Source organism: Gambusia affinis, linkage group LG22, assembly GCF_019740435.1.
Source record: "Gambusia affinis linkage group LG22, SWU_Gaff_1.0, whole genome shotgun sequence".
NCBI classification, from domain to species: Eukaryota; Metazoa; Chordata; class Actinopteri; order Cyprinodontiformes; family Poeciliidae; genus Gambusia; species Gambusia affinis.
This window is the reverse complement of record NC_057889.1, coordinates 4,442,544-4,460,920: the sequence shown is the minus strand read 5'-3', so window position 1 is coordinate 4,460,920 and position 18,377 is coordinate 4,442,544. Positions and strand designations below refer to the sequence as shown.

The window sequence follows — 18,377 nt, the reverse complement described above, 5'->3', positions numbered from 1 at the left end:
ATCCATCTATCCATCCATCAATCTTTTCAAATATCTGTTCATCCATCTAAATATCTGTCCAACCATCCATTCATCCGTTCACCCATCCATTCAAATTTCTGTCCACCTGTTTATCCAGCCATTCAAATATCCTTTCGTCCATTCGTTTATTCATAAATCCATATATTTGAACATGTATTCAAATATATTCTTTCTTCTATCTATCTATCTATCTATCTATCTATCTATCTATCTATCTATCTATCTATCTATCTATCTATCTATCTATCTATCTATCTATCTATCTATCTATCTATCTATCTATCTATCTATCTATCTATCTATCTATCTATCTATCTATCTATCTATCTATCTATCTATCTATCTATCTATCTATCTATCCTTTCTTCCATCAATCCATCCATCCTTTCTTCCATCAATCCATTCAAATATATGTTCAACCTTTCACACATCCATCCGTCCATCCAAATATCTGCTCATCCACCCATCCTTTCATCCATCCACCCATTTAAATATCCGTCCAACCATCCAAATAAATATCTGTCCATCAGTTAATTTATCCAAGTATCTTTTCATCCTTTCACCCATTCGAATATCTGCTCATGCTCACACACAGAGATACAGTTACAATGCCATTTCTATCTTCATACTTTTAAAAAGAGTAATGAAATATCTGGATAATTTGGATCTGGGACACTGTGTAATTTCCACATGATAAACGTGGAGGAACCCAGTTTCTTTCCCCTAAGCCAAATATGAAGTCAGATGACGGTACAGATAACCAAGCAGGAGATGAACTCCTTTTTTTCCCCCACTTTTTGAGAGCTTTCAGACTGAAAGAAGCAGGATTGCTGGTTTTTGTTTTTACAGACATGGCTGATTTGGAATAAGACTGCAGGTGAAACGGCTGATAAAAATACCTTAAATGGCTTCTGCCAGCCAAAAGTCTGTCAAAAACACGTCAGTGAGTCCGTTCCAGGCACAAATCGGATTAACTGTAAAAACAACCAAAGCTGCTCTTTCATCCCCTTCGAATTTTCATCTCTTCATTCACAAACCTCCAAAAACAAAAGTCAAAATCATTCACTTGTTCTCATATATAAGGAGGAGACTTTTACTTTCTTGGTAACTGAACTCCCATGGGTTCCTACTGCTGTCTTGCCCAGTAAATGAGAGTTTTTCATAGCCACATCATTCTCTGACAGCTGTGATGACAGCTACTCTCACTATTAGTTTCTCTAGAGAACACCTGTGGGTGTTTTTGCCATTTTCAGCAAAGAGTTTAAATGTTTCTCCTGTCCATCAACTGCAATTCACAGAGACAAATATGTAACTGATGCGCAGACGTGGCTTCCAGGATTTGGCATCAGTGTTTGCTTCTGTGCATTGGAGGGAATTGTGGCTTGAACTACTCATGAAGGAAGACAGTGACAAGCTTGAATGGAGATTGACACTTTACTCACATTACCTTGTTTGTTTTTTCTTTTTTCTCCTCTAGGAGAGGGTAAGGCCAGAAAGAAAGAGAGACCTTCACCCCACTGACAGATTGAATGAAGCTGCACCTGGAGTTTCTGAGGACCCTCTCCATGTTCTGATCTGCTCGGTGTTTCTTCTTAAGAAAGTTGGTGTCACAGAGCCGCTTCCTGCCATGCCGTCCAACAGTCCTGCCGCCGCCGAGCCGCCTCAGACGCCAGAGAATGACACTTCCAACGACTTGGTGAGACTAGCATTAGCTAAAATGCTCTGTGACACTTTGTCTGCCAAATAGTGCCGCATTTTTCTTATTAAAAATACTTGAATTTTAGTTAATGTTCATAAAGGTGAGATTAAGGCTGGTCAATAAATCAGTTTGATTAATTAAATTTTTTGTTTTTGGAAAATATGGATTTTTTTTCCACCAACATACTCTTTGGGTTTACATAGTTCAGCGTGATGTCATCGCCCCCAAGGCGGCCATCTTGTTTGACAAGTGTGTTTTGCAGCGTCTGCTTATTTGAGCAGATCTATGATAGAATATCAGGGCCAGCCTATGATTCTTTTTAATTAAAAGGAAGTCGTAATATTAGGAGACTAAAGTAGTAATTTTATGAGATCGGTACAACAGAGTATTAAGGCCATGTAAATAAAAAATTTTAATATTACAAGAATAAAGTTATCTTACGAGAATAAAATTGGAAGAAAATAAAGTTGGAAAAAGACGAGAATAAAGTAATAATATTATAAAAATAGAGTTGTAGCAACACTTTTCTCATAATGCAACTACAGATAATGAGTAATAGAAAAACTTCAATTTTTAACACGTTAAAATTATTATCAATAGTATGGAAGCTTTTTTCTCATTTGAACAACTTTTTTTCCCCGCAATTTTAAAACATTTTTCTGGTAAAATTACATCTTTTTGCTGCCTATACTATATTCTTCTGAATAATAAAATCTTTTGCCTGACTCTAAAACTCCTCCGTTCAACTCAGAGAAGGGATGACTGAAATAAAAGCCACCATTTAAATATATGTACATTTTTAGAAAGGAAAGCAAGAAAAAAATTGATTAAAGTTCAAAAGTAGATCTAGTATGAAAATAATCAAACTTTATCTTTAAGCCACATCACCCAACCCTAACTATTTCCAACCTCATGATAATGTTGCACCTCCTTCTAATGCTGTACCATTATTTTTAATGCTTCTTTTCGTATATATAGCGGTGCAGGACTTCTGCTGTTATTTTTGCAGCTTTGGTTAATGTTACACTGGCCACCTCTCTTACTACAGCTGTCATTAACACCGCTGCTCTCCGTTAAGGATCTTGTTTCAGCCAAGAAACACAAAAGAGCCTGGCAGGCAAATGAGAGTTTGTAATAATTAAACCTAGAGTTATTTATTTACATTCTCTGCAGACCGTTTTGCCTTCCACATCCTCTGCAACATGTTGTAGACATAATGAACTTTATTTTTTTCTTTCCCCTCTTTCTTTTACACATATGAGCATGTAAATGTTAGCAAGCAGTCTGACAGGTGAAAAATGGTTTCTTTCACTTGCACCCCCGAAGCTCTGGGCGGTCCTCGTAAATCAGGGAGAAGTTTGAAGTTCATTCTATACAACAGCCACATAAAGAGTCGTCTCTCTCACTTACGTCTATGATCTCACGCTGGCCGAGAGCCAAAGCAAAGTTTACCTTATAGAGCTGTTTCTTTTGAACTTTCTGAGATCTCTAACAAAGACTCAAGAAAAGTCTCCGGAGAAAAACCAGGGGAAGCTGCTGCGATAGCGATGTGGGAAATTTATGAAGATCCACATCTTACTCCAATGGTGACATAAAAGACATCTTTGTGGGATCAGAAAATAATAATTTTGCTTTTGTTTAAGTTACTTTAATCTTGTATTTTGTGTTTGGTTTAAAGTATACTGCAAAAAACAAAAGCTTATCAAGTATTCTAGTGTAAATAAATATCTTAGTAAACTTGAAATAAGACCAAATTAACTTGTAAGATAAAGCAGCTTGTTTTAAATCACTAATTTTTTTATAGAAATAAAAAAGTACTACCTCCACTGGCAGATTATTTCACTTGAAACAAGATATTTTCCCAAGTGAAATAATTTGCCAGTCCACCCAGTACTTTTTAATCAGTATTAAGGAATTATTTACTTTTAACAAGCTCCTATTTCTTGCTGAAAACCTTCTTTCCACATAACTTACTTCTTGTAAGTTAGTTTTGTCTTACCAGATATTTCCTCTAGAAATTAGATAAGATTTTGAATTTTTGCAGTGTACAGCTAAAAGAATATTTATTTGCTTTCCTAAATTAAGTAATTTGTAGTTAATAATGTTTAATCGTAATAATCATAGTATTTTCAGCTTGGATTAATTAATAAATCCCAGGAAAGCTTAAATCTTTCCAATTTATCACTGCTATATGTTTTCTGTCTGGCCGCCAGCTCTAGTAATCGTATATATTACAAGCTACTAACAGACTTTGATGGCTGTCAGAAGACTTGCCTTGGGGGTTGCAATTATATGTAACTGATCATGTGGAAAAACATTCTTCATCCTGTCTCCAAATCCTTAAAGCTGTGATCTCGAATATTGCATCAATTCTGTTGTGTAAAGATTCAGGGGTTGCTTTGTAGCCAAAATCTAGATCAATTGTGTTTGTATTTTGTCCTAATGATTGATTCATAAGGCTGTGATGAACTGGAAACAGTAGATTCTTGGTAAAACACAAAGAGAAACCAGATGATAATGGAGATGTAGGAAACAAGGTCACAGGAAAGACAAGAGAGAGATTGATCGGAGGACAAGGAGGTTGGGGAAAGAGGAAAGAGGACAGGCTGTCTGCTGCTGATGGGATCCTCCTCTGCCTCCTCTGGTTTGCAGCATGGTTGCCTAGAAACTGCCTAAAATAACCTGCCGGGAGACAGAAATAGACCAAAGATATACAGCCAGAATGGTCATTGTTGGTTTCTCAGTCTGTTGGCATACTTTTTAGAGCCCTAGCTGGAGGTTATACAGTTTTTTTCTCTGCAAGTTTATATTTGACTTGGTTTGATAACATTTTCCAGCACAACATTGTGCTGCATATTGCTAAAATGTGAGTAAATATGCAATTGAGTGTGCATCGTGACACTGGCATATGCACAGCACCAGGCCGACAGGCATAAAGCCATTAGTCGTTTTAGCCGGTTGCTAAGCTGGTCGTCAGCAAAGTGACATCACATTGTTTAGTCAGCACCGCGACCCTGCCGGAGACAGTTGCTAAGCAGTTTCTGCACCGTAGCAACCACACTATTGTCTCCATATGATACCCTTTGTCCAGAGGCTTTAATGAGAGGTCTGTAGAAAAATACTCCAGAATTATAGTACCAAAACTGTCTGACATACATTGTATTTTAAGGCATTTTCTTTGCAGTTTAATTTTAAAAAAATAAAAAAGTACAGCTACCACTTTTCAATGTAAATAGAAAATAAATAGTTTGCAGTTAATCTGTAAATACCTTATAAATAAGAAATAGAGGCTTATGCACTACCAGTTTCTTGCCAAATTTGTTTAGCTAAATATTTCATCCAAAGCAACTTAATATTAAATGTTTAATTTTGCAACTGAAGGTGAAAGTTAGATGAGGGCAGGTTTGGTTCACCATTTGGCAGGGAACAAGTCGGTTTTGTCTCTTTCTCTGCCTTAATTAATACACTAATAAACCCTTATTAATCAAAATATTTATTTACAAATTGCAATTGATGTTTTTATTTAGCTGCTCTATATGTTTAAAACAGTTGTGGGACTAACTCAATAGATTTGTTAACTAGCTAATTCCTTTCAGCACAATTAGTCTTCTAATTGTGACTGAAAATGATGTAGTAAGTATGCCGGGCCAGTCGGTGGCGCTGTGATGCTGACCGAGAACGACACAAAAAACAAAAAACGCTGCTATGTTTATTTGTGAGAGTGACGTGCATGTGGAATAGAGAGAGACAGAGTTTTGATTTCGACTCATGTGTACACAAGAACAGAAAACTGGTATTTTGAAATATATCCTGGTTTATAAATTAAACCGGGCTTAAAAAATTAAACCCGGTTTAAAAAATTATCGTTTCTGCTCACAAATCCGTGTGGAAGCACAGCCTAAACTACCAAAAACATTTGTGGATTCACCTAAAATCGCATTAAACACAAACCTTCATTCTTCATAATTTTCCAGTTTGTTTCTAAATCTGCTCTTATTTTTCACATTTAGGGCCGCCTTTTCCACCTCAGCGCTGGAGCTAATGTTTTTCTCTGGTCCTTACATATAGTCTGTGCCTGAGGCAGAGATGCATATAACGAGCTGTCAAATCTGCAATAAAATCCACTGCAGAAGCCAACCTCCTGTTGGCCTAAAACACTCACATAGGTGGCACACATCATCTCCAGCCTGATGGCATTTAATTACAGTTTGAATGTTTAACTTAAGGTACAGCAGGTGCAGCTTGTTTTATTTGGCTCTTTTTCTTTTTCTCTTGGGTCTGGTAAAAACATTGCTCACACTCCTGCTCCTACTGAATCAGCCGGATGAAAGACAGAACATGTGGACTAACTTGGATTTTTATCCAGTGTGTTATGCACTAAAATCACTTTTTCTTGAGGGAAACCAGTTTTACGGCACTAGAGAAGAAGGCTTTGTTGGTTGTGATTGTAAATGTGGAAATATTTTTTATAATTAAGTAGGTGACAAAAAATCAGTGACAGAGTTTTAGCGAAACTCATTTTGGAAATCATAGATTATTAAAACCACTAACTAAATTTTTCATTGAAACAGTTTAGAGATTCTGTTTATGTTCTAAGTGACAAGAGGAAAAAACACTGTAAACAAATATGTTTATTTAAAACAATTCTATAAGGTTCCACAAAACAGTTTATAAATAAGTTTGTGCATACAATTTTGCAACTTGAATGATCAGTTTACAGCTTAGCTGTGTGGCTTTGTCTTAAGTAAAAGATATCAAAGAGTTATCCAAAATATATACAGTGGATGAGAGGACACATAATATGATATTGTGTATACTCGCTGACGTTCCACTTAAAAATAGATTTTTGAGCATTTTGAATTGATTCTTTGTATAATCTGTTTTTTCTGCACCTCTACTGATCACTATTTCTAATTATTATTTAATACTAACTAGAGAATGAAATACTGTGAAGCAACAGCTACTGTTTTTTTTTTTTTTTTTTCAAATAATGTTAGCAATTCCTAATTTAGTCTTCTTCAGAGTCACGCCAGTACATGTCCTACTTTCACCTGAATCACTAAAGTTTCCAACCGTTAAAGAGTTGATTAAAATAATTTTTTCTTCTGCTCCATCACATCTGTGTCTTTGTATTTTGTCATCTTCCTGAGCCAGTAGTTGAGCATTTTTCCATCTGTTTTTAGTTAATCACGTCTGGTTCTCCCAGTTTATAATCTGACGTCAATTTTTATTTTAATGCTTGGGGATACAGTGCCAGAACATACAACATGATCGGGTCACGCCTTTTTTGTATTATCTGTTTTTTTTTAAGCTAAAATGGCTTATCCCCAAGTGACATCAACGTTGTCAAAATCAAGTTTTTTTATTTTGGATTGGACTGAAATGAGAGTTCTTACAAAACAACATCTCTGAGAAATTCTGTCAGCATTTCCACAAGCTAATTACAGATCTTTTTAACCTTTTTTTTCAATAACTTTTTTATTATCTTGAAACAAGTGGCTGTGCTTTGATACCAGCTCTAATAAAATGCTTCCAGTCTTCTTAACTAATATCAGACTAAGCAAAATCAATTCATTCTCATATAGATATATTGCATAAAGATTTTCATGGCTAGAATTGAATAGAAATAGCCTTTATTGTTGCAAAATTTAATGGTAGTATTGCAATAACAATAAAAGTGACGATGGGAGCTATTTATTACTTATTTTTTAGATAACTGTATGACTGTGACGGCATGACACAACAATTATAACCAAACACACAAAAATAATACTCTTGTAAAACCCACTCTATGCTCTTCTTTAGGACAAAAATCACATAAAGAAATGGGATTTGTATCAGAAAACTCTACACAGTTACTTCATTTAACCATATTTTCTAGTTTATTTATATTTGTTGATGCTATCATTGAACAATAAAGACAATACTGACAGTTTTAGGGTTTTTTAAACATCATTAATTTGAATTTAACTTCACAATGACAAATCAAAATCTTATAAGATTTTATAAATGATAAACGATACGACATGACGTGATTTTTGTTTGGGTTTTCTTGGAAAGTGAAGTTCAAAGTGTGTTTTTTGCCTAAATAAACTTTGATTTTCAGTCTCCAGATGTAAAATTCCCAGCTTTTTCCTTTTGACTGTTTCCATTGTTTGTTTCAGTGTGTTCAATCTAACCATATACTTAAATTCTTTTGTTTTTCAAATGCAGAAGAGTCATAAAATGTTTAAATCCTTGCTTTACTTGCTCTATTTTCCAATTTGCTGCCCTCTGAGAGTGTTTTGGCTTTGAATGGTTGTTGTTTTAATGCGGCCTCTCTGAAGACAGCAGTTATGAATTCATATAAATTCCCTTCTTTGCATGTGATGTGGGCTCTCTCTGTGTTTGCACAGAGTGAAGACAGAGCAGATCAGGACAGTCCGGAGGAAGGAACGCCAGCGAGTCCGCACAACAAGCGCAGAGTCGGCCGGCCCAGCAGGAAACGCAAGCAGCTGCTTCCTGTGAGTAAACATGGTCACTGTATTCAACTGTGGCAGCATGATGGATTACTTTTTCGTTTTTTTTAAAATTCTTTAACCAATGTGCAGAAATCCTAATTGCACAGGAATCCAAACTCACGCTTGCAGTCTTCATTAATTGTGTTTGACAGCTGCAATCTCCTCCTCACTAGGGATTGTGTGCATTGCTTTTTTTGCATTTTTGTCATCAGTTTATCTAAGAACGGGGATTCCCCTGTGCGTTGACTGGTTGCAGTTGCACACAGTATGTGAACTCTTTCTGCACATGTAACTACAACACTGTGGCATCGTCATTAGCATTATAATCAGCAAGGCTCCAACTGTCACATTTTCCACTTGCCCACTTAAAGTCACAGTGAAACTGAAGTTAAAAGCATCTTGGGAAGCTGACATGTGATAAATATGCAAATCAGGCGTTAAAAAACTTACATTAAATGCTTTGTGATGTTGAAGCCTTGAGAGGAGAGCGAGTTAAAGGCACGGTAATCTTTTTGTCAGTCAAGTTTCAAGCACTGATTGGCATGTTAATTTTAATTAAACTCAGCTTACTCTCTAAATTGTGCTTTATTTGAATGATTAAATATACTTATTAATTTAGTTTTAGTTTTTGGGTAACTGAACGTTGAACTCTGGGAAATTTTGCATTCAATTTTCAGAGGAATAAAGTAAATTTATTTGAGTCAAAAGTAAATTTGTACTCAAGTAAAATTTACTTTTACTCGAGTACAAGTAAAAGTAAATTTTAGTTGTACTTTTTACTGCCCCTTTAAGTATTAAAGGGGCAGCATTATGTAAAAAAAAGACCTTTGTGAGCTTAACATTGTGTTATAAAGTTATAACCTTGTCAAAAACATACCTGGAGTGTTTTTTTCAAGCATGTTTAAGAAATACTTTAATCTTAGTAACAACCATTGATCTGTGCAAAACCCCACCTTCAAGACGTAGCTCCTCCTTGGAGCTGCAGTTTCCAAGGGTAAGAGGTCCCGCCTCACAGAGCAGCCTTCCCACAGGACTTCTCCGCTCAGCTCCTTCAACCACTAGCACTTAGCAAACACCTGCTGAGCTCATTATAGGAGCTATTTCCAGTGCAACGCTGGTAAAAAAGTTAACAAAGGAAATGTTGTGATGACTTCCTGAAGGCGGAGTTTCAGAGAGAGCAGGAGGTTTTAAAGAGACGGAGGCCCAATTTCAGGGCATTAAATGACAAAGTCAATTTTTTCTGAGTCATATTTAATATATATAGCAACAACTAAAAGTAATATAGTTACTTAATTGTGCTATAAAATGTCACTGTGTGCCTAGAAATACATAATACTGCCCCTTCATTTACAGTTCTTGAGAATTTGTACCGTACTTGAGTAGTATTTTTTTTTTAACTCAATGCTTTCACTCACTACCTCTGTGTGAAGGTGTTACTCATTACTTCTGTTGGCTGTTTTTATGTGTCAGTTTTGTTCCATCGTCAGTCAATCAATAAATCAATCAAGTTTAATTGTACAACAACACATTTTAGCAATGCGCCAGTTCAAAATGCTTTACATTGTGAAGACATAAAAAGTGTCGTCACACTGTAAAATTTCACACTACACCCAACATGGTAGGTGGCGATATGCAGCTTTAAACCAGTTGAGAGGAGAAGAAGAAGAATTTATTTTGTCCTCATAGTGTGATCTTATTGAAAGAGCAGAGTCTTTCCTCATAAATCTTCATTATTTTAACATGGACTCATTTTGTTTTAGGCTTAAATTGACCATTAAATAACTATTTATGGATTTGTACCAAATACACTTTAATTGTTTTGTTTAAAGTGTTACAAACTTTATTTTCAATGCAGTAAACCAGTACAAATATTACAAATAACTGAAAATCCCAATGTGGAACGCTTCTCACAAAAATTAGATTTAGAGCTCTTTAATTCGTTATTTAATACGACACTTTATCAAACATTTTTCCAAGCTTTATCCTTGAAGTGGTGGTCATATAAAGCAGGGCTCACAAACTTTTTGTAACTGAGATCTACTTCTACCAGTTTTATAAACACAGTTTACTTTTAATTATATCACTTAATGATTTATCTATGTGTTATTTGCTAATCATATTCAATATTTCTCAGAATTATCAACAATGATAATGTATCTACAAAATAGATTAATATTAATGTGCAACTCTTTATTTCAACTGTATTATTATTTCTGAAAAATCATGAACTATGTTGCTTCATTTCAAATACCTTATCAGTTACAATATACTAAAGAAAAATCTCCTTTTCAGAGTTTTTATAAAGATCTGATCACATGTTGTTCTAATGACCAAATTTGCAGCATTTTAAACAAAATCATCACAACATCATCATTTGCAGCTCACCTCTTCACATTCACTATGAAAAGTAAGTTTTCTTCTTTTCTGCTGTTTGTTTAACAACCGTTCAGCTCCTCCCAGTTGCTGCATGTTTGCTTTGTCTTCTTCTTATTTTATGGAAGTTGGCAGTACACTAATTGGTCAATTACTGCCACCTGCTGACCAGGAGTAATACAGAAGTGTTTTACATGGATCTCAACTTGAAATTGTGAAGTATTTTCAATATAGAAGTATTTTTTTGAAAGTGTTCTTACTTATGTAATAATTTTTCACTGTGTTTTTGTTTTTTTTCAAAATAATTTAGTTTTTTATTGCATTAGGAATTTTAGAACAAATTGAAAATGCCTAAGCATATTATAAAACTCTTTCCATTTTAGATTATCAAAGCTATTGTTTTTTAAACGAACCACTGATCCACAACAAGAGAAAATATGCAGCAGTGATAAACCTTCAACAGCTAATCCAGGAAGTTACAGAAAAAAGTAGAACGATGCTGAAACGCTGCAGGCCTCGTTTGTCTCAACTAACGTCAGTGTTCATGATTCAACAATAAGAAAAAGAGGATAGGCAAAAATAGGAGTTCAGAGGCATACAAAGAAAAACTGCTGATCAAAAATAACATAAAGGCTTTTCTCACATTTTCTAAAAACCATCTTGATGAGCCGCAAGACTTTTCTGAAAATATTCTGTGGACTAATGAGTCAATCTTTTCGGTCAGTGTGCTCTCTGTTAGAAAATCCTGGTGGGAAATGTCTGGCATACAGAGTGGCCTATTCAAAGTCCGACCTAATATGCTTCTGAACAGCCCACTAGCTTTTTTTTCTTTAATATATAAAATCTTCATTTGAAAACTGCAATAGTAGTTTATTCAATACCGAGAAACAAGTAAATTTGAATCAATCAGACTTTCATGCCTCTGGTGAGGCACAGACCCACCAGTGGATGGGACAGTTTGTTTATTAACTCTTTCAAAAAAGCCTACAAAACCCTCAACCAAGTTTTACAAACATTTTTCCAAAATTGACAAATTTATTTTGGACTTTATTGTTTTCATCAACTTTTTCTTCAATTTGTGTTGATAAATTGTTGATGGAAACATGGCTACAGTGAGATTTGTGCTTAGGATTCATAACATATCAGCATTAGCATTGGTTTCTGCTGTTTTATTAACATATCTGCATCTGTAAGTAACACTGGGTCGATGTTAAGAACTACTGTTTATTTCCATTTTGTTGCCACTTGCATTTTTACTGGTAAATGCTTTCATGTTCCTAAAAAAAGCTTAAAAAAATAACACGCAATGACCCAGATTTGTGCTTAAATAGTTTAGGAGTCACCACAATCACATGTCCTCACTCATAAGCTACTACTTATGCATTTTGTGCCAGTTATATAACATTATATTAGATTATCTTGATATAGTTTGGTTATTAACTGGCAACCTTCCAGTCACTAATTGTGAAACATGTTTCAGAGTTGTATTCTTGTTATGTCTATGTTTGCTGTGTTTATTCAGTCGCTCTGTTTTCGGCAGTTCTTCTTGTCCGTATTTCTGTCTCTTTGTGGCTTTGAGTTGACCAACTTGTTCAGCAGAAGCTGCACGTCAGCGTAGATCAAACAATCCCAGACAGAAGGAACGAATAACACCACAAAAAAGCGTGTGTGTTTTTCCAAAAATGGGTGTGTGTGTGCGTGTGTGTGTGTGTGTGTGTGTTTGTGAGAGGGCAGGTTTGATCATGCTTTGATGTCTGAGCCCTGTCAAGGCGACGAGGATTAATGTGAGTCTTGTGCACATGCACACACGCACGCACGCACGCATACACACACATAGCACGAAAAGGACTGCAGTTAAAACAAACATGAGAAATAAGTCTTCACATCTTGACCAGTACCTTTCCACTGGCATTCTCTGTAATAACCCCATCAATCAGAGAGGTAAATAGGACTTGTACAACCATAATTATGTATACAAGTTTTTAGTGTTTCTTTTTTTCTCCCTCTTTGTCTGCAACTATGTGTATATATGCATATATATATGAAACACATTTGTGGTTTTTACTTCAGAAAGGTTTAAAATGCAGTAGTAATTAACTGCCATATAACTTTTATAGTGATTTTAATATAAGACATTCACAGTTAGGTCTGTAAAAAATCAAATCAAATCAAATTTTATTTGTATAGCACATTTCAGCAGCAAGGCATTTTAAAGTGCTTTACATCATATCAAACACAGAAACACAATGCAACATAGAATCAACAATCAAAACATGACATTAAGTCAAATTCCATTATTAAATTTGTAATTATTTACATTTCAAATACAATAAAACATGGATAGAGTAGCCGTAAAATGTACTCAAGGAAGAGTAACACTGCTTCTCCGATGTTTCAATCTATAAAGATTGAAACATTGGAGGTGAATTGTGACCTTATAAGACATGACAATGTCAGTTTTTAAAAGAAATCATAGATGATGATGCTACTAGAGTAAGATCGTAAGGAAAACATTTATTTTGAATGTTTTTTAATACTACAGTGGTGATATTTTACCTTATTTTTCTGCATGTTTTCATTACTGTTTCAGATGTTTATCATTTTAAAAATGTTTACATAAATTGTAGGAATCAAGAAGTCCATCTGATAGGCCAAATATTTTATAGGCATGCAAATGTGAAATTTAATTTAAGTAGGGCTGGGTGAACTTTTGTTCTTTGAAGATGTCAAAAAGTTTTTCACCAATGCACTCTTTGGGTTTCCATAGTGTAGAGTGATTTCAGCACGCCGTCTTGTTTGACAAGCATTTTTACAAAATATAAGGGTTGGGCTCAGTTGTTTTTTTGTTTTTTTTTACAAGAATAAAGTCATAATGTTACAAGTATACAGTCGTATCAATATGAGAATATTGTCACAAGGTGATAAAATTGAAATAATACGAGAATAAGATATTATAAGAATAAAGTAAGAATTAAGTAGAAGTTTTATGATAACTACAACATGAAAAATAATAAAAATAATTATTACCCAAACTTATTTCAAATTAAAACCGCTATTTTCTTGTAATTCAAAGATGTGTTTCCGGTAAAATTACGTCTTTTGTCTGCAAATATTATGATTATGTTCTCGTAATTAAACAAAACGTCTCGTAGCCTGGCAGTAATACTTTGGGGTTCAACTCATAGAAGTGATGATTGATTTTATCAGTTATTTGTAATTCATTTTTAGTAAAAAAAGCAATGAAAAAATTATCAAATTTTTTTTCTGTGCAAAACCAAATTAGCCTCTCTAAAACTCTTTAGGTGAGTGTGTGTGCTTGATTTCTTGTCCTGGGTTGCTCTGGGATGAAGTGTTGACGGATGGATGGATTTTGGGCTGTATTCCTCTTCAGTAATGAAGGTGCTGTACAGTAATCCCACATTATTAGGTCAATATAAATCGATTTGAAGCTAAAACAGTAACAGCAACACTTCTGCCTCACATCTTCCCATTGCAGTTTCATTTTAGCAGTTTTTATGAGGATGTGCTTGATGGAGCAATTGGAGTTAATAGTGTTGTAAAAAGAGGAATTTAGTCTAAATCAGATGTCTTTTAAGCCTGAGTCATGCAGAACACCCCCTCTGAACGCCATCAAAATAATTGTTCAGTTGCTTGTTATGTGACTATTTAGGGGCACAGACACATTTTCCTAAAATCAAAAACCATGAAGCATCTGAAGACAGAACATTTCTGTAGTAATTATTGTACGAATGTGTCAGCCAGCAGTAATTAGAGGTTCCACTTGTCTATTGAGCCAACATACCATAATTATTATCCAACAGGCAGTCAGGAACTAACTCTGAGACAAGCCTCACTTCTTATAGATTAAACAACCTGGTTTAATTATTAGTAAATAATGCAGTGGTTACATAGTAACTTGGAGATCTATGTACTTAAATTTCGAGAATTCAGCCTGTTGTTATGCTATTTTCTTGATTTTTGAACCAGTTGAATATATTTGGAGAATGACCAAGCTAGAGATTGATGTTAAACATAAATATGATTGAATTATTTGTACCAATCAAAACAAGTACATTTCCAAAAACTATTACCAGTGTTTAATGACCGTAAAGAGGACAATAATGGAAGTCAATATTTATTTTTTCTGTTTGGGAATAGCCTTTGAAACATTTTTCAAGTCATCTTCCTGTCTGTACTGTAAATGGTCTAAGGAACTTCCCCAGTGGTTTTAGTATTTCAGACTTTGTGGCTACATCCATTTTTAATGTCCAGCCCATAATTAATGTAACAGTAATGTCTAGTACAACTCCACCAATCTGTCCCTTAGTAGAGATAATTATATGCACATTTTAAATGTATAATTTTTAAATATTTTTTAATGGTTCATTTAATAAACAAAAACAAACAAACAGTTGCAATAGCTTGTAAAAAAAAAAGCAACTGATAGTTAGCTGATTTAGCTCATGTAGCTTTTAGTAATAATACATTTTTATAAGAATTATGCAAACAAGACGCGATTTAATACTTAAAAAGTGAAACATAACGTTAAATTGGATTATTACTGAGATGTGGGAAAACAGATAAAAACTTTGTTGCTTTTTATATAAAATTGAATAATGGTAAAGTTGAGTAAAACACCCCTAAAAATACTAAAGAAAAGCAACCTGTACTTTGATCATTTTTGTCAGTGAAGAAATAAAATATATTTATATTTTAAAGGAATAATCTGTTATCTAATCTAATTGATTTCTTGACTAAAATGGTCATGGAAAGATTAATTTTGTGTCGACTGAACCAGCTTTGCGTCAGTTTGGTTGTACATGTTGGACCATTATTCTGTGTAAAAACAAATTTTTAAATTTTCTGGTTGAAGCTACCAAGTTTTCATTTAAAATATTCTGACATTTTGAAGTGTTTTATGACACCATGCACTCTAACAAGCTTTGAGAGTTTTTGGAAGTAAAGCAGCATCACAGATCTTCCACCATACTTAACAGTTTGTATGAGGTCTTATTTTATTTTACACCAGATGCAGAGTTTGTGTGTTGGTGAAAAACATTTAACAAATCACACGTTTAAGCTTGTTTTGCCCCTCAATTGATTGGTTGCTGCAGAGGTAGCTTTTATGGTTGCTATGGAGATCTGATGACGCCAAGATGTCAGTATTTAATTCGCTTCTAAGTTTCATTTAATCTCTCTTTCCACTCACCTCTCAAGAAAAACATGGCCGCTCCTCTAAGTTTGTTTATTGCAGTTCTGTTCATTTCACCAACACATCTAACTTAAAAACCATTTTCTCTTTTATTCTATTTTTAAGAGTGGCGACGTCATATTTATGCCCAAATGAAACAGGAAGTTACTCAGTACTAATCTAAAGTTCATAGAGTTTCTAGGTAGTAAAAAATAAGTTATATTTATTTTGAAGTAATTGTTTTGTAGAAATCCTCCTCTCCCTTAGAGATTATGCTGCTCCAATTAAAGGTTTATTTTATTCATTTTTGATGAGATTTTCTGCCATTTGTGGTGATATATACATTTCAACAAGACACCCCTTTAATCTTTAGCAGTTACTTTTAATTAAAATGACTGAAATACCTCTGTTTTTCATAGTCATAATGGGAACAACTACAACAAATTTTGGCTCATTTTTACACGTCTTTATGATGTGGTTTTTGCAACCATGTGTACAAGAATTAACCCTTCAGCTGCTGATTTGTCACTTTATTTTCAGTTCACTGTTACTTTATTGTTTGCTACATCTTGCTCTGTTCTCTGCCTCCCATTGGGTATAATCAGAGTTTAATTCAGGCTAATACTGCCCGTCGTTTTCGTGCTTCATTGTATGAAGAGTTCAAGTTAGTGTCTGTCAGTGGTGAAAAAGAGTTGGTACTTTCCACCCTGTCTGTGCCTCTACAGCAGACAGCTTTAGATTCTGAGAAAAGAGGAAGTGAAGGTCATTGATGAGGTATTTAATACTGAAACAAAGAGAAATAACTTTATTTTCCAATGGAAATATGTGATCAGATGAACCAGAGCTATCATTGTGGTGAATGCTTGCTCATAACTGATCCCAACCATCATACCTAAGCTGCATTAAGCAATATTCTGCAGTAGTTTCATTAAATCAAATGATTCCCAGACACTGTAGTCTGCTGACACATTCGGGTAAAATAGTTTTAGTTCACCTTTGCAAAAAATGAAGAGCAAGTTGTGCACCTGCAGCAGTCAGCTCACACATTTTGACTGTGCACTTCCTGTTCAGCTCTAAGTGGCACATAGCACATGCGAAGTGGCTGAAGATCGTCGAGTTCGTGTAAATTAAAGCAAATCCAGATATTTTTCTCAGGAGTTTTGTGGACCAAACCAGAGCTGAAATGAGTTTACATTCGTCACATGGCCAAAAAGATGACTGCAAGCCCAGATTCCTCTGTTTCTGCTGAGTAAGTAGTGAGTTGTTTGCCTAAAAGTTAGCTGTAGACACTTTCACAGTGATGTCTTAAATTGCTTAATGCAGCTTTAAAATAATTTTGGTGCTAAAACCATGCTAATGCCACGTGCTCGTGTCTAGGCCACGTGGTTGTACTTCATATGCAGAAGATAGACAATGCTTCACTCATCTGGTTTACTCACTCCAGGCTTGTTTTCTGCATACATTTTTAATCATCTAAGCTAATTGTATTTGTTCTACATAGCCAGTTTTTACTTATTTCGGGATTTGTTTGACTTATGTAGTTTTTAAAATTTTTATCTGAAAGCTAAAGCTCTTTTTCGGGTTTCTCCATTATCATTTTATCTGTTTATTTCTATTTTGCGGCTTCTAAACTGTTATTCTGAGTTATTGTACCTTTGTTGGTGTATTTGAATTTTGAACACTTTTTTTTGTCGTAACATAGCCAGAGTTCTGACTTGCTGTATGTCAGGAAGAATAAAACTAATTGGGTGTACCGGAGACATAAAAACTCCCTGCCGCCTTTTAGTACTGGATCCTGCATTAACTTTTACAGCTGACACAGCAGAAAATTAGTGGCCCAATACTGTCTGTTAGTATTAGACATACCTGAATCAGTGACGCAAAATAAGCTTGAATTTATGCGGGATAATTTAGGGTTTGAAAATGAAATGTACCTTCACAACCAACATGTTTCTGTTTGAGTATCAGAGTGAAAAGTGTGCTGGTGTGGTTCAGTCTGTCCTGAGGCTCTTTCGGTCACCTTTTCCTGTTCTCTCAATTTTACAGGCATCCTCAGCTGTTCATTACAGCCTTTGTATGCTTGTTAGCACAAGCTGATGTTGCTGTGGCCTTTGAGCTTCACATTCGTCCCTGTTTTCCTCTCTTTTAACTTCCCACCCATAAAACCTGTTAGCAGCACACACATATAAAACCCCCGCTGGGTTTTTTTAGAGCTTAAACAGAGAAAGTTTAGCCACATTGATGAATAGTCCTAATTAAAATAGCTTGGGTTTACTAGTCAGGTATTTTCCAGCTTTTTTTTAAACTTAATGTTTCTAACTTTTTAAACCAAATAATTTTTTATCTTCTCAGCAGTTTGTATAAATGATCAAACCCCCTCAGATGTGCTTGTTAATTATCAACACTGGTAATAACTTCAACACTACCCACTTCTTACCCAGTACACTCTGTGCTTGTGCAAATTGGAGCCCTGCTGGAAATACCTGCTCAGTGTTGCGCTAATGAGGTTAGACTAATTGGTATGTGCAGATATTGCAGTAGCTCTTTCTCTCTAGTTTATTTGAATGTATAAAACCTGCACATGTGCATGTAT

The 18,377-nt window shown here is 34.8% G+C and overlaps 1 protein-coding gene across 8 annotated transcripts in view; it reads left to right on the top strand.

The window, feature by feature from the left end:
• Window positions 1-18,377, top strand: part of LOC122825118 (DNA (cytosine-5)-methyltransferase 3A-like) — a 58,934-nt gene that overhangs the window by 4,681 nt on the left and 35,876 nt on the right. For 7 of the 8 annotated variants that reach the window (XM_044106230.1, XM_044106227.1, XM_044106235.1 and 4 more), the window contains exons 2-3: window positions 1,499-1,717; window positions 8,116-8,223. In XM_044106230.1, the coding sequence (XP_043962165.1) occupies window positions 1,649-1,717; window positions 8,116-8,223 (177 nt within the window). In that variant the 5' untranslated portion in view covers window positions 1,499-1,648. Of the gene's footprint in view, window positions 1-1,498; window positions 1,718-8,115; window positions 8,224-16,568; window positions 17,034-18,377 lie in introns of those variants that run through there. The other variant, XM_044106233.1, reaches the window with a different exon arrangement.